At 45.8% G+C, this 14,016-nt stretch overlaps 1 protein-coding gene across 4 annotated transcripts in view; it reads right to left on the bottom strand.

Annotated features, from left to right (window-relative positions):
• Pnpla7 (patatin like domain 7, lysophospholipase) overlaps window positions 1–14,016 on the bottom strand; it is a 71,306-nt gene that overhangs the window by 47,262 nt on the left and 10,028 nt on the right. For 3 of the 4 annotated variants that reach the window (XM_075985348.1, XM_075985351.1, XM_075985349.1), the window contains exons 9-14: window positions 10,285–10,413; window positions 8,515–8,595; window positions 6,909–7,035; window positions 5,132–5,272; window positions 383–483; window positions 58–204 (exon numbers count right to left, since the gene is read on the bottom strand). In XM_075985348.1, coding sequence (XP_075841463.1) covers window positions 58–204; window positions 383–483; window positions 5,132–5,272; window positions 6,909–7,035; window positions 8,515–8,595; window positions 10,285–10,413 — 726 coding nt within the window. The remainder of the gene's footprint in view (window positions 1–57; window positions 205–382; window positions 484–5,131; window positions 5,273–6,908; window positions 7,036–8,514; window positions 8,596–10,284; window positions 10,414–14,016) is intronic. The other variant, XM_075985350.1, reaches the window with a different exon arrangement.

Genomic DNA, 14,016 nt, shown 5'->3' with positions numbered 1-14,016 from the left:
AGACGCAGTACTGTGGGATCAGAAGTTGTCAAGTCCTCTCTGAGCCCACACACTTACATCTAACTTCATCAGCGTAAGGAGGTCCTTTGTGGCGGCTTTGAAGATGGTGTCTGCCTTCCCTCTGGCCCCAGCCTCATTCCAGGATTTTTCTGAGTAGTGGAAGATGGCAGAGGGGCTCTCTGCAACAACCACGCTTTTCTTCGACTTGAAAAGGACAAAGACACAAGCCATCAGAAGAGGTGCCATGAGGAAAGGATGCAAGTGCATCTCCGTGACCCACTACTGACACTGGTGGTGTCAGACACGGACCACATCCCAAGCACTCACAAGCAGGGGAGTGGGCAAGGCCCCAAGGGGACAATAGGAAGACGCAGGGATATACCTTGCTGGACACAGAGTTCCCAAGTTGCTCATCTGAGTGTGGCAAAACCCTGGCACGGTTGTATGCCATCCCGAGATCTGAGGTGGCCCCCTCATGGCTTTCTAAAGACAGAAAGAAGACTCGGTTTACTGCCCTCCTGCTAGCCCATATGCACAGGCACACAAAGGGCAGGCTGACTGAACAGCATAAACCTGGTAGGTAAGCCTCAAATCTCTAGACAGCAAGGTTGCATTGCTGTCATTTCCACTACAGTATCACTAGTCCATTCTGTACTATAGAAAGCCAAGATGCTCATTTAGTCCATGGTTTCAGAGGCTGGAAGTCCAGGACCGTCTGGCTCCTTATGGTCAGCTTCTAGTAAGGACAATCTTGTTCCGTCACAGTAAGTCAAAACAGCAGAAAGAGAAACAGTCACATGCGGGATGAACTAAGCAAATGTAGTGGCCTTGCTTTACTTTTATTTCTTTTGTTTTTTGAGACAGGGTTTCTCTGTGTTACCTTGGCTGTTCTGGAACTTGCTCTGTAGACCAAGCTGGCCTCAAACTCATAGAGATCTACCTTTCTCTACCTCCCAAGTGCAGGGATTAAAGGCATGCACCACCACCACCCGGCTTGTAGCCTTGTTTTTAAAAAATGTTTTATTATATTTTTATTTATTTATTTTGTGTACATGTTATTTGTGTATATAAGTTTTTAAAATTAATTTTAAAAGAAACAGCTGGGGCTGGAGAAATGGCTCAGCAGTTAAGAGCACTGGTTGCTCTTCCAGAGGTCCTGAGTTCAATTCCCAGCAACCACATGGTGGCTCTCAACCATCTGTAGTAAGATCTGGCTCCCTCTTCTGGCCAGGCAGAACACTGTATACATAATAAATAAATCTTTTTTAAAAAAAGAAAAGAAAACAGCCAAGCTGGGCGGTGGTGGCGTGCATCTTTAATCCCAGCACTCAGGAGGCAGAGGCAGGTGGATCTCGGTAAGTTCGAGGCCAGCCTGGTCTACAAGAGATAGTTCTAGGACAGGCTCCAAAGCTACAGAGAAACCCTGTCTCGAAAAAAAAAAAAAACCTAAATAAATAAATAAATATAAAAAGAAACAGCCTTAGGACTGGCAAGATAACTCAGTCAATAAAGTACTGGCCACACAAACACAAGGAACTGATTCATATCCCCCAGTACCCACATTAAAAGTCAGGCATGAAGTCAGAGAGATAGCTCAGTGGTTAGTATCCACATGGCAGCCCACAACCACCAGTAACTCCAGCTCCAGGGAAATCAGCACCTGCTTCTGGCCTCTGTGGCATGCAGGTCACTTACATTAATACAGGCAAAACAATCACACACATAAAATAAAAATAAATAGGGACTGGAGAGATGGCTCTACAGTTAAGAACACTTGTTACTCTTGCAGAGAACACGGGTTTGATTCCCAGTACTCACATAGCGTCTCACAACTGGCTGTAATTCCAGTTCTAGGAGACCCAACACCTTCTTCTGACCTCTTCAGGTACCAGAAACACATGTGTTGTGCATATATACATACAGGTAAAACACTCTTACAAATAAAATAAAAAATAAGCATGAAAATTACAAATAATAAATATTTTTAAAGAAATAAAAAGGGCCAGGCATTGGTGGCATAGGCCTTTAATCCCAGCACTTGGCAGGCAGATCTCAGTGAGTTTGAGGCCAGCCTGGTCTACGAATTGAGTTCCAGGAATTGTAGCCAGGGCTACACAGAGAAACCTTGTCTCAAAAGTAAATAAATAGATGATAGGTAGGTAGATAGATAGATAGATAGATAGATAGATAGATAGATAGATAGAAAAATTAGTTGGGAAATGGGAAGAGAAAGATCCTTATTGTTCTCTCATTAGCCAGATTGGCCAGTCTAGACTACTGGGCAACCCTAGGTCCCAGTGAGAGACTCTCTCTCAAAGAAAGCTATGGCTCCTAAGGAATGATATCAGTGATTGTCCTCTGGTCTTCACAAGTATACACACACACACACACACACACACAGATACACACAGGGATACACATACAGATACATACACACATGAGAGACACATACATGCATTCATAGATACATATATACGTATGTTCATATATACATATGTATGTTCATACATACATACATACATACATACATACATACATAGAGAATGTACAAGCTCAAGCAGGCTTAAATCTGAAGCCAGACTGTAGCAGTGAGGGTCCACTATGTTTCTCTGATGGAGGAAGCTGGCTTTCTGGGTGACAGGGGAAGCACTACCTGCAGTGGCTACACATAGTATTCTGATCGGAAAAAAAAATTAAGGTCAAAATCACTGATTTAAAGCCGCTCTAGAAACATGAAAAATGGTTCAGTATTAAGAGCAAGTACCGTGCAGAAGACCAAAGTTCAGTTCCCAGAATCTACACTAGGTGGCTCACAACCCTCCCGTAACTCAAGGTCTAGGGGGATTGGGTCCTCTGACCTCCACAAACACCAGCACTCACATGCACATACCTACACAAATAATTTTTTTTTAATGAAAATCAATCTTTAAACTGGCTCTAAGTGATCACTGAGGTTGGCATCAAACTCTTCAGAAACCGTAAGTGATATGGATGTTCAAGTTTAGACGACAGCCATTGGAAAGTAGCCCAGGCATGGGAGCCCATGGCCAGATGTTTCAAACCTGCACCACGAGACGGCACATTCTACCCAGAGCGGTCAGCCACAGGACGCTGACAGAACCGGAGAAAGGTGCAGAGAGCCCAAAGAGAAGCCCTTGACACACACTACATGCCACAAGAGAGCGTGTGCCTCGGTGAAGGGCTGTGGTTAGGATACTACCTAAGTCAGCCATGCAGGAGGCTCACACTTGAAACCTAAGCATTTAGGAGGTAGAGGTTGGGGATTATGAATTCAAACCTGAGCAATACAGCAAGGCTCTACTGAGGGAGGGAAGAAAGAGAGGGCTATGCCCTTAATATAATCTTTCATATGCTAAAGGAACATAGCTATAAACAGAAGCTTGGGAGCTGGATAAGTGGGTAAAGTACTTGCTATGCAAAGATTAGACCCTGAATTCAGATCCAAGCACCCATCTAAAAGCCACTGTGATAGCATATTAGGTATAATCCCAGTGCTGGGAGGCAGAGGTAAGCAGATTCCTGGAAACCACTGGTTAGCTCTGGCTACAGAGTGAGATCCCAGCCACATCTCAACAAACAAACAAACAAACAAACAACAACAAGAACAACAAATAACATATAAAAGCTAATACTTTAGGGATGAAAAACTCACATAGACTCAGAAATATAATACCAATGAAAACAGCATTTTTAAAAAGCCAGAGAATGGGGGTTGGAGAGATGGCAGAGCAGTTAGGAGCACTGACTGTTCTTCCAAAGCACCTGGGTTCAGTTCCCAGCACTCACTTGGCAGCTCACAACTGTCCGTAACTCTAATTCCAGGGGAGCCAACACACTTACACAGACATACATGCAGGCAAAACACCAATGCACATAAAATAAAAACAAACAAATAAAAGTCAGAGATTGTTCATGAATGATATTAGGCAGACTATCATACACTGTATATATAATACATCTTTGAAAAAATATGATTAAAGAGACTGAGGCAAGAAGATTGTGAACTTGATGCCAGCATGTAAGTATGTAGTAAGACCTCATCTCAAAAAAAAAAAAAAAAAGAGGTGAGACTTCCACTAGAGCACATAAACAAGGGGGAAAAGCTCCAGGAGCCATGTAGAATACAGTGGCTATCAACCAGGTATGAAAAGGTGAAGTCTAGCCGGGCAATGGTGGCGCACGCCTTTAATCCCAGCACTCAGGAGGCAGAGACAGGCGGATCTCTGTGAGTTTGAGACCAGCCTGGTCTACAGAGCTAGTTCCAGGACAGGCTCCAAAGCCACAGAGAAACCCTGTCTCAAAAAAAAAAAAGAAAAGAAAAGAAAAAGAAAAGGTGAAGTCTGACAGCTTTTAAATGAAACAGAAAGCCAACAAGCTACACAAAAGAAAGAGAGAAAGAGAAACAGGGGGCTGGAGAGATGGCTCAGTGGTTAAGAGTACTGACTACTCTTCCAGAGGTCCTGAGTTCAATTCCCAGTAATGATCTGGTGGTGGCTCACAATCATCTACAAAAGGATCTGATGCCCTCTTCTAGCATACAAATGTTAAAAATAAATAATTATCATTTAAAAAAATCTTTCCTGCCAGGTGGTGGTGGCACGGAGGTAGGCGGATCTCTGTGAGTTCGAGGCCAACAGGCACCAAAACTACACAGAGAAACCCTGTCTCGAAAAATAAACAGATAAATAAATAAAGGGAGACAGGGAGGAAGGGAAGCAGTGAACAGGCACCTCTGGGCATTAGGCAGCAAACAAGAGGAGGCTAAGGGGACACAGAGTATGTCAGTTTACGACGGGATCCCCAACAGAGGTAAGCCTGTCACTAAAGATGGTGTAGGTGGGTCCAGGGCTCAGCAGAGGTGGCATCATGCACAGGTCTGGTAGAAGATAGTGGGCAGAATTCACCATACACACAGCAAGATACCACCAAAGACTCAGCCCCAGGAAGAGAGTGCCTCGGGCCACAGGCTCTTGTCCAACCATACATGATACCAAGTTCAGGGTGTCTAAGTCAGGACAAGATAACACAAGGGGGAGGAGAGAGCTTGACTCATCTTCCAGACATACAGAACCTGTCATTAAAATGAGCTGTTACAAGAGGGGACTTTTACCTTGGGAGGATGAAAGATTAAAGCCTCTTCCTTGGAACTGCCTGAGCTCATCTGAGATCTCTCCATGGATGGAAGGCAGAGGTACGGAGCAGCTCCTCTTCAGCAGAGGCACAGAGACTGCCAGGCGGCCACTGTCATGATCTGGTGGAGACAGGAAAGAGCTACTCCAGTTCCATAAGGTCTAGTGTCTGCTTTAGTTACTACCACAGATGGCTCAAAGAACAGAGTCCCCCAAAACAGCACATGACCAAGGCCTTCCCAAGTACCCTGTGAACTTGCAGATAACTTACCCAGACAGGGCCTTCAGGAAATCTCACTGGTAGCACTTGCCAGTGGAGTGATGCAAGAATGTGAGCCTCAGGTTGGTCCTGCTCCCTTCCCTCCAACCCTGCATCTCTCTTGGCCATCCCTCTCCATGGGCCTCCTGACTACCCCTGCTGCCACCAAGTACTTTGAAGGTAAACCCTAAAGCAGAGAATCTGCCAGTTGCCCCTTTTCCATGACCTTCTTCTTCTGAGATGACCATTAGCACACCTAGGGCGCAATAGGGCTTGAATGTTCTTTCTCAACTTCAAAGGACCCTGACCTTGCCCACCACACAAGACACTGTCTGCTACTGCAGACTCTGATTCCAAAGAGATTCATAAAACTCAGCCCCGCTGAGTGGCGGTGGTGGGGCACTCCTTTAATCCCAGCACTTGGGAGGTAGAGATCTCAGTGAGTTCGAGGCCAGCCTGGTCTACAGAGAGAGGTCCAGGACAGCCAGCACTATTACACAGAGAAACCATGTCTCAAAAAAAAAGCAAAAACAAAAATAACAAAACAAACAAAACAAACAAAACAAAACAATAAAAACCAAACTCCTCAACCCAACCCCAATCTCTGTGAAGATGCAACACTGGACAGCTGCCTGAACCAAACACCTTCAAGAGGACAGGCCTCAAGGTTCCATCACTCAAGCTAATGAAGTTTCAGAGAGAAAAGCACTACTCAGGAAAAAGACTTAAATGGAACCTATTTTAAAGTACATTTATGGGGAAAACCAGATCAAAACCAGGGATGTCAAGGTCACAAAGGTCCAAAGCCTCATCTCAGGTAGAATCATATGGGCAGCTTCAGTCTACCTGACACCAGAGGCCATTTCACTTAGTGTCTTGCTCTTTTTTTAGTCCCTTGGAATCTTTCACAGATATGATAAACTATTAAGACGCTGAAGGTCTATCTACTTTCAAAGCAGCGTGTGGGAATACTGTAACGTAGCAATAGATGTTGCTCAAGCATTACTGGCCAGCGTGTTCCCCAACCTAATTTGTTCTTGGGACTGAAAGCAGTTCTCAGGTGCAGGTCTGAAGACAAAGCTGAGAACCTGCTCCCCTGAACAGCATTCCCATGAAGCAAATCTCTCACCAGGATACCAAAAGACAGAAGGTATGATTCTTGGACACATGCAACTGAGCACGGGAGGTCACCTGAGTGAAGCTAAAAAGACCTGAGGACGGTGAGGTAATCCTAGACCATGAAGTCTGGGCATCTATGAGGGGAGGACAGGTGAGGAGATCTGGGATTACATAAACAGACCTGGGGCCTGTGAGGAAACCTGAGGGGGCAGATCAGGAAACACGGAGCCATGGAATAAGACCTGGGACAGGTGAAGAGACATGGGGCAAGTGAGGAGACCAGGAGGCATGTGAGGAACCTGAGATGAAGGTGAGGAGACCAGGAGGCACATGAAGAAGCCTGGAAAGTGGAGTGAGAAGGACCTGAGCCGGGGTAGTACCTGAGTTGCAGGGTTCCAGGGACCTTGGGAACCTTTCAAACTGGTCCTCTTGGCCATATGACATCTGTCTCTTGGCCTGTCCAGTTGCCACACTGGCTACTGACAAGAGAGGGATGGCTTGGCTCTCCTACGAAATGAGAAGAACATTAGCTATGCTCCAGGAATCCCCTGGTTCCCTATAAACATGCTATTAGAGAGTGCAACATTTATCAACTGTGAGGACAACAGCAGACACTACAGGACCCAGGCAGTTGAGAGAGGATGAGCTTGTTGAGGCTCGGCATGTTCTTCTCTTAGGTTCTGTATACATACAGAACATACATACATACAAACTCTTCATACAGCCAAAATAATAGCCCATGTAGTCAACTCTTCACTAATAGATAACATGATAGAATAACATGATAGAATATTCAATTCTTCATTCATAGGAAAAATCTTGTAACATAAAAGAACAGGGGCTGGAGAGATGGCTCAGTGGTTAAGAGCACTGGCTGCTCTTCCAGAGGTCCTGAGTTCAATTCCCAGCAACCACATGGTGGCTCACAACCATCTGTACTGAGATCTGGCGCCCTCCTCTGGCGTGCGGGCATACATCGAGGCAGAATTGAATGCATAATAAACAAATAAATCTTTTTTTTAAAAAAAAAAAGAATATTCCCTAAATACTGAGTATGACAAACTCTAAAATATCACCAAAGAAATGATAACTCACTGGGCAGTGGTGGCGCACGCCTTTAATTCCAGGACTCGGGAAGCAGAGGAAGGCAGATCTCCGTGAGTTTGAGGCCAGCCTGGTCTACAAGAGCTAGTTTCTAGGACAGGCTCCAAAGCTACAGAGAAACCCTGTCTCAAAAAGAAAGAAAGAAAGAAAGAAAGAAAGAAAGAAAGAAAGAAAGAAAGAAAGGAAGGAAGGAAGGAAGGAAGGAAGGAAGGAAGGAAGGAAGGAAGGAAGGAAGGGAAAAAGAAAAAAGAAATGATAACTCATGGGTACCAAGCACTTCTTACCAGCTGCCAGGACTTCTGTTGGGGTGTCACTTGTATGTTTCACAGTGACTTCCTCTGCCCTTGCTTCAGGTACAGGAATAGAATAGTTGCTATTGAGCCCTTCTAAGGTGAGAACCAGTTTTGTCCCATTTCACAGGCTATGATTGGCCAGGATTTTAGCAGTAGGTACAAAAGTGAAGATTCAAGGCCTTGGAACCCTTGGCAATACCCCACACCTTCCAAGTCACAGTTTAGTGTTAGCTCAGTTCAGTGTTATGTCAAGGGCAGGACATAGAGACAAGAACTAGTAAGAGGGACAGGTGGAAAGGAGTGAAGGCCCAGCCCACAGTCTCAGGACCTGGGCACCAGATTCTGGTTTTAGGGGTACAACAGGACAACTGGCAAGCAACAAAGCAAGCTAACACATCCAAAGCTTGACAAGCCTATACGCCCCAAATCCTGACTGTCTGTCGTAGTCACTCAGCCACCACCACTGCTCAGAGTGCAGACCCACAACCAGGACTGCTTGCCGACAGCTGCACTGGTTGGCACAGGCAGGGCTGTCCTGGCGAGAGCCTCAGCATCCTGACAGAAGGCAATGTAGGAGGCCTGCACTCACAGGGTTGAAGAGCTCCGTAGTCAGCCCCAGGTAGTTGTGTAGAGCCAGGAAAGTCACCCGCTGCAGCCGGACCATGATGATCTGCAAGACACAGAGGTGGGACGAGTGAGCCTGGGCCCCAGCCGCCCACAGCAACTCCTGCTGACCCACAGCACAGGCCACAGCTCACATTTTCCAGGGCCCAACAAGCCACCACTGTGCAGCAGGGAGCTAACGTGAGGGACAATGTGGGACAGAGAATCAGGCAGTGTTTTCAAACTGTCTGTAAATCCGAAATTACTCTAAAATATTTTGTAAGAAATTTAAAATTTTTCTTTTGGAAAATGGGAGGTCTTAAAGCTTCTGTGGAGTTATTAATATTAATCTCTGTGTGTGTGTGCACGCATGTGTGTGTGTGTAACAAGAGCAAAAGATGTGTGAGCATGCGCATGGAGAGCAGAGGTGTTGCTCCTCAGGCATCAGAGAGGTTTGCTTCCGAGACAAGGTCTCACAGGGACCTGAGACTCACTGATCTGGCTGGGCAGGCCAGACAAGCCTTAGGGGTTCACTTGCCTCCCAGGTCACATGCTCTCGGCTTTTTCACACTGAGTTTTGGGGATCAAATTCAGGTCCTCACGCTTAGAAGGTGAGCACTTTACTGACTAAACTACCTCCTCAGCCCCCACCCTCACTCCCACATTGCCTTTTCTATTTTGTGAATGAATATGGGTATGAACATGCCACAGGACACAAGTGACTTACAGAAGTCAGTTCTTTCCTTCCACCACATCAGTCCTGGGGATCAGACTCAAGTAGTCATGCTTGGCAGCAGGGTCCCTTACTTGCTGAGCATCTTGGCAGCCCATTTTGTGTTTTTCTGAGGCAGAGTCCTGCTCTGGCAACCCTAGTACAAGCTCTGTAGCCCAGCTGGCCTTGAACTCAGGTCAATCCTTCTGCCTCATTTTTCTAAGGGTTGGGATTATACCCATGTGCCATTACTCTATCCAATTTATGCCTATTTTTTTTAAAAAAAACATTTTTCTAGCCAGGCAATAGTGGTGTATGCCTTTAATCCCAGCACTCGGGAGGCAGAGGAAGGCAGATCTCTGAGCTTGAGGCCAGCCTGGTCTACAGAGCAAGTTTCAGGACAGCTGGAGCTACATAAAGAAACCCTGTCTTGAAAAATATAATAAAAAGGCTTTTTTTCTATTGAAAAAAAATTTCTCATATATATATATATATATATATTTTTTTTTTTTTTTTGGTTTTTTGAGTCAGGGTTTCTCTGTGGCTTTGGAGCCTGTCCTGGAACTAGCTCTTGTAGACCAGGCTGGTCTCGAACTCACAGAGATCCGCCTGCCTCTGCCTCCCGAGTGCTGGGATTAAAGGCATGCGCCACCATTGCCCGGCTTCATATAATATATTTTGATCATGTCCTTCCCACCCCTTTTCTGACACATGGTCTTACTACGTAGCTGTGGCTGGCCTGGAACTTGCCACGTAGAACAGGCTGACCTGAATTTACAGATAAGCCCTGCCTCTGCCTCCCGAGTGCTGGGCTAAGGCACACTACCAACACAGACCTGGATCACAAAGCACTCCCTAGAATTCACATCCCCAGGAGAAAATCCTGCCAGCAAAGCCAGGTCAACATGCTCTGACTTCACCCTCAATGCCGAATGAGAAACTGACACAACCAGAAACGGCTCTAACGGGATCCACACCAGTGCCCAGCTCCGGGGCCTGAGAAGGCCCATGGCAGACAGGAAAGGCACCTAGAAAGAAACTCACCTGCACTACCCTCACCAGAGTTTCTGGGTATTTCTCAAAAACTCCCTGGAAAGCTGCTGCAGGAAGCCAGAGGATGGTGGATGAGACAGCTGCGCGGGCAGAAACGGTTTTGTAGGGTGCAGTGTGGCCCTGCAACAATGACTTGGTTAGTCCCACACAGCAGACCCAGAGAGCTCCTGGGGAATTCCACAGCCCACAGAGGTTTCTGGGGGTCCCGCCTGGCTCCTACTCACACAGCTGTACTCTTCCCAGACATACTGTGGACACTGGCAATTTTGACGTAAACCACAATTTGTCACAGCAAAACATAGCAAAGGCTTGGCTGACAGGAGTTGTGGATAATGCTGTTACATGCTCTTTCCTGAGACTCTCAGGCCAGGTTCTTCAACATCCCACCCTGTCGATAGCCCCTTGCCAAAAAAGCACAACTCAACAACCCATGTGTGTTTTCTGTAAAGGTCACCGAGAGCAGAAGTCACTATCATCAAACAGTTACACAACAGTCGTCAAACACTCACTAGGCCTGCCATGCATATTCCTGTATCCCCAGCGAGGGGCTGAGCTGCTTCTAAGACACAGTAACTATAAAGATGCGATAATACACACACAGGGTTCTGTGAGCATATTTCTTGCTGAATATATGGGAGGGGGGTTACTAGGAGACACGGTATCTGCATCCTTAACTCTGTAAAAATCAATCAAAACAAAGAAAAACGTCTACCAGATAAGTAAACAACAACAAAAATCACACCAGATTGTCTTCCACAGTGGCTGTGCCCTTCTGCGTTCCCATCAGCCGTGAGCATGAGCCCCTGCCACTGTCAGAGTCACAGGGCTCAGCAGGTTTGTGAACCCTACCTCCCGCTCCCATCAGCAGGTCTTCCCTGCCATGATGGAACTCGAACTGTAATCAAGTAAACCCTTCCTCCCTTCAATTGCTTCTTGTCATGGCAGTAAGAACAGTCACTAACACACAGCTGTTTGGGGAGGGGTCATCCATGCTCCCATGCTTAAGTCAACACTGGTTCAGCAAGCTACACTTGGGCTTTTTTATTTAGTAGTTTTAATTTTAATAATTTTTAATATTTACTTTGGTCTGTGACTGGTACCCTATCTGAGCTAACTACATGTCTGACCATGTATCCCCATGAAAAGATCATACAACACTATAATCTCTTTTTTACTGTTGTGATCACACCTTGTGGGTTTTCTCTAGCAGGCTGGTCTTTTAGTTGCTATATTGTAAGATATTAACTGGTTAGATTCACACCACAGTACACACCTACGAGCAGTAGATCTAATTCCGTCATTTCCAAAGACTCTGATGTTCCAAAGGCTCTGCTATCAAATGTCACTCTGGAGTTAATCTGGGATTTTAAATGAAGTCTGAATATTAATCTAATTCTCATTGCCTCTGCTATGTTGCTTATGGCTTATTCTGAGTTTAAAGAGGTTCAAGGACAGAATCAGTGGACTTTTTTTTGCTTTCATTCAATACACGATGTTTATCTCTGCTCTCTCAAAGGATATAAATGGTCATAATCCCAATGATTAAGACAGAGGCCTGCTAGGAATGGTAGACATGATAATCTCAGTGCTTGGGAAGTAGAGGCAGACAGATTCAGAACAATACTGTCTCAAAAACACAAAGAACCAGGAGTATCCAGTTTATTCTGTCCTGTCTCCTGCATAGACTCCCCAGGTGACAGCCTGGACCATATACATGCGTGTGTGCGTGTGCATTCACGAGCATACGTGTGAGCACAAGAGCAGTGAGCACGTGGAAGCCAGAGAACAGCATTTGGGTATCGACTCTCTCCTTACACCTTGTTAAGTCAGGATCTGTCTTATTTCTGCTTCTGTGAAGCTTACTCCAAGCTAGCAGGTCTTCTAGCTTGTGGCCTCTGCTCCTGTCTCTGCCTCCGACTGCTGAGATTAAAGGAGTGTGCCATCATGCCTACTGGACCCTGGTTTTAAGTGGCATTTTTCTTTTCATAATTAATCCTTGTAATTACCAGTTGAGTCAAGGACTTTTCCAGCAACCAGAATGTCTTGTGCTATCCTGAGTCAATACCCAGCATAAACCCCTGACATGTAGGCCACTGGTCCTCAAACCTTCTCATCACCTGCTTTGGAAACAGTGTTTTGGGCACACTGTCACTCACTAATCTACACACTGTTGATAGACAATATAGCCTATAAAGCTAAAATATCTACCACTGAGCTTCGGGGGGAAAGGCTGGCTAGCCTTTGCTCTTCCGCACACCCATGTCAGCAGCCTCCTCAAAGCTGAGCATCCATCTTCACAGGCAATTCTGCCTTGCTCAAAAGTGGGTGTCTCTTTTCCTCAGGCAAGCAGCCTTCCCAACTCAGGCCAAATGGGACACAGCAATACACAGGGGTCCCATCTCTGCCTCTTGGCCACCAAATAAGACAACGCATTCACTGATAGGCAGCAGAGTAGACACATAAGGAATTTGCTGCTTCAGTGACAAGCACGCAGCTAAGGGCTCCATCAGTGGGTCCCACCAACGAAGACTCTCGTGTGATCCTATACAAAAGCCTGGACTCCAGGTGCTGAATCCACCCAAACAAGGTTCTATTAGCTGCTCTGAGACACAGTAACAGTCCAGAAGAATGGAGCGGTGATAATTAGTCATCACTGTTGACTAGATTTGGAATCACCACAGAAACACATTCCAGGGTATGTCTATAAGAATGCTTCTAGAAAGGTTTGGATGTGGGCAGCACTATGCCAAGACTAAGCTCTCAGATGGTAAGAAGGAGAAAGTGAGCAGTATACCAGCACTCGTCTTTCTGCGTCCCAACTGTGAACACCCCTCTCCTGCCGCCACGCTTTCTCCACCATGACGGACTGTACTTTTAAACGGTGAACAGAAACAAACCTAAAACTTGCCCAAACTGCTTTTCTCAGCTCTTCTTGCCATAGCAACTAGAAAAGTAATTAGCCAGGCATGGAGGCACACACCCTTAGTCCCATTTGGTGAAAGACATACGGGCTGGTGTGATGATTCTGTTCACTTCTGTGTGTGAACAAATACAATAAAGAATAAAAAGAGGAAAGCTGGGTGGAGGTGGCACACGCCTTTAATCCCAGCACTCGGGAGGAAGAGATAGACGGATCTCTGTGAATTCGAAGCCAGCCTAGTCTACAGAGGGAGTTACAGGACAGTCTTGAAAAACCATTTTTTAAGGGCTGGAGAGATGGCTCAGAGGTTAAGAGCATTGTCTGCTCTTCCAAATGTCATGAGTTCAATTCCCAGCAACCACATGGTGGCTCACAACCATCTGTAACGGGGTCTGGTGCCCTCTTCTGGCCTGCAGACATACACACAGACAGAATATTGTATACACAATAAATAAATATTAAAAAAAGAAGAAAAACCATTTTTTAAAAAAACGAAGAGTGGAAAATGTCTGGCACAGCAGCACACACTTGTAATCCAGTGTTTTGGGGACCACGAGAGGGGATGAAGTCTGTGAGGCAAGTCTGGGCTAACACAGCAAGATCCTGAACCAGACAGAAAGACAGACAGACAAAGAAGAAATAGAAAGGCCCACTGAAGCCTTACTAAATACATTCTACCTAAAATACAATGTCAAAGTTGTTCCCACAGACAGACACCTCCTCAACTACTGAATGAGAGCTGTTCTCATCCTAGACAACCCCTCTTACTGTGTTACTACTGCAGAGACGCAGCCGTCAACAAT

The sequence above is a fragment of the Microtus pennsylvanicus genome, chromosome 9 (assembly GCF_037038515.1).
Source record: "Microtus pennsylvanicus isolate mMicPen1 chromosome 9, mMicPen1.hap1, whole genome shotgun sequence".
NCBI classification, from domain to species: domain Eukaryota; kingdom Metazoa; phylum Chordata; class Mammalia; order Rodentia; family Cricetidae; genus Microtus; species Microtus pennsylvanicus.
This window is presented reverse-complemented; position numbering and strand designations above follow the sequence as displayed.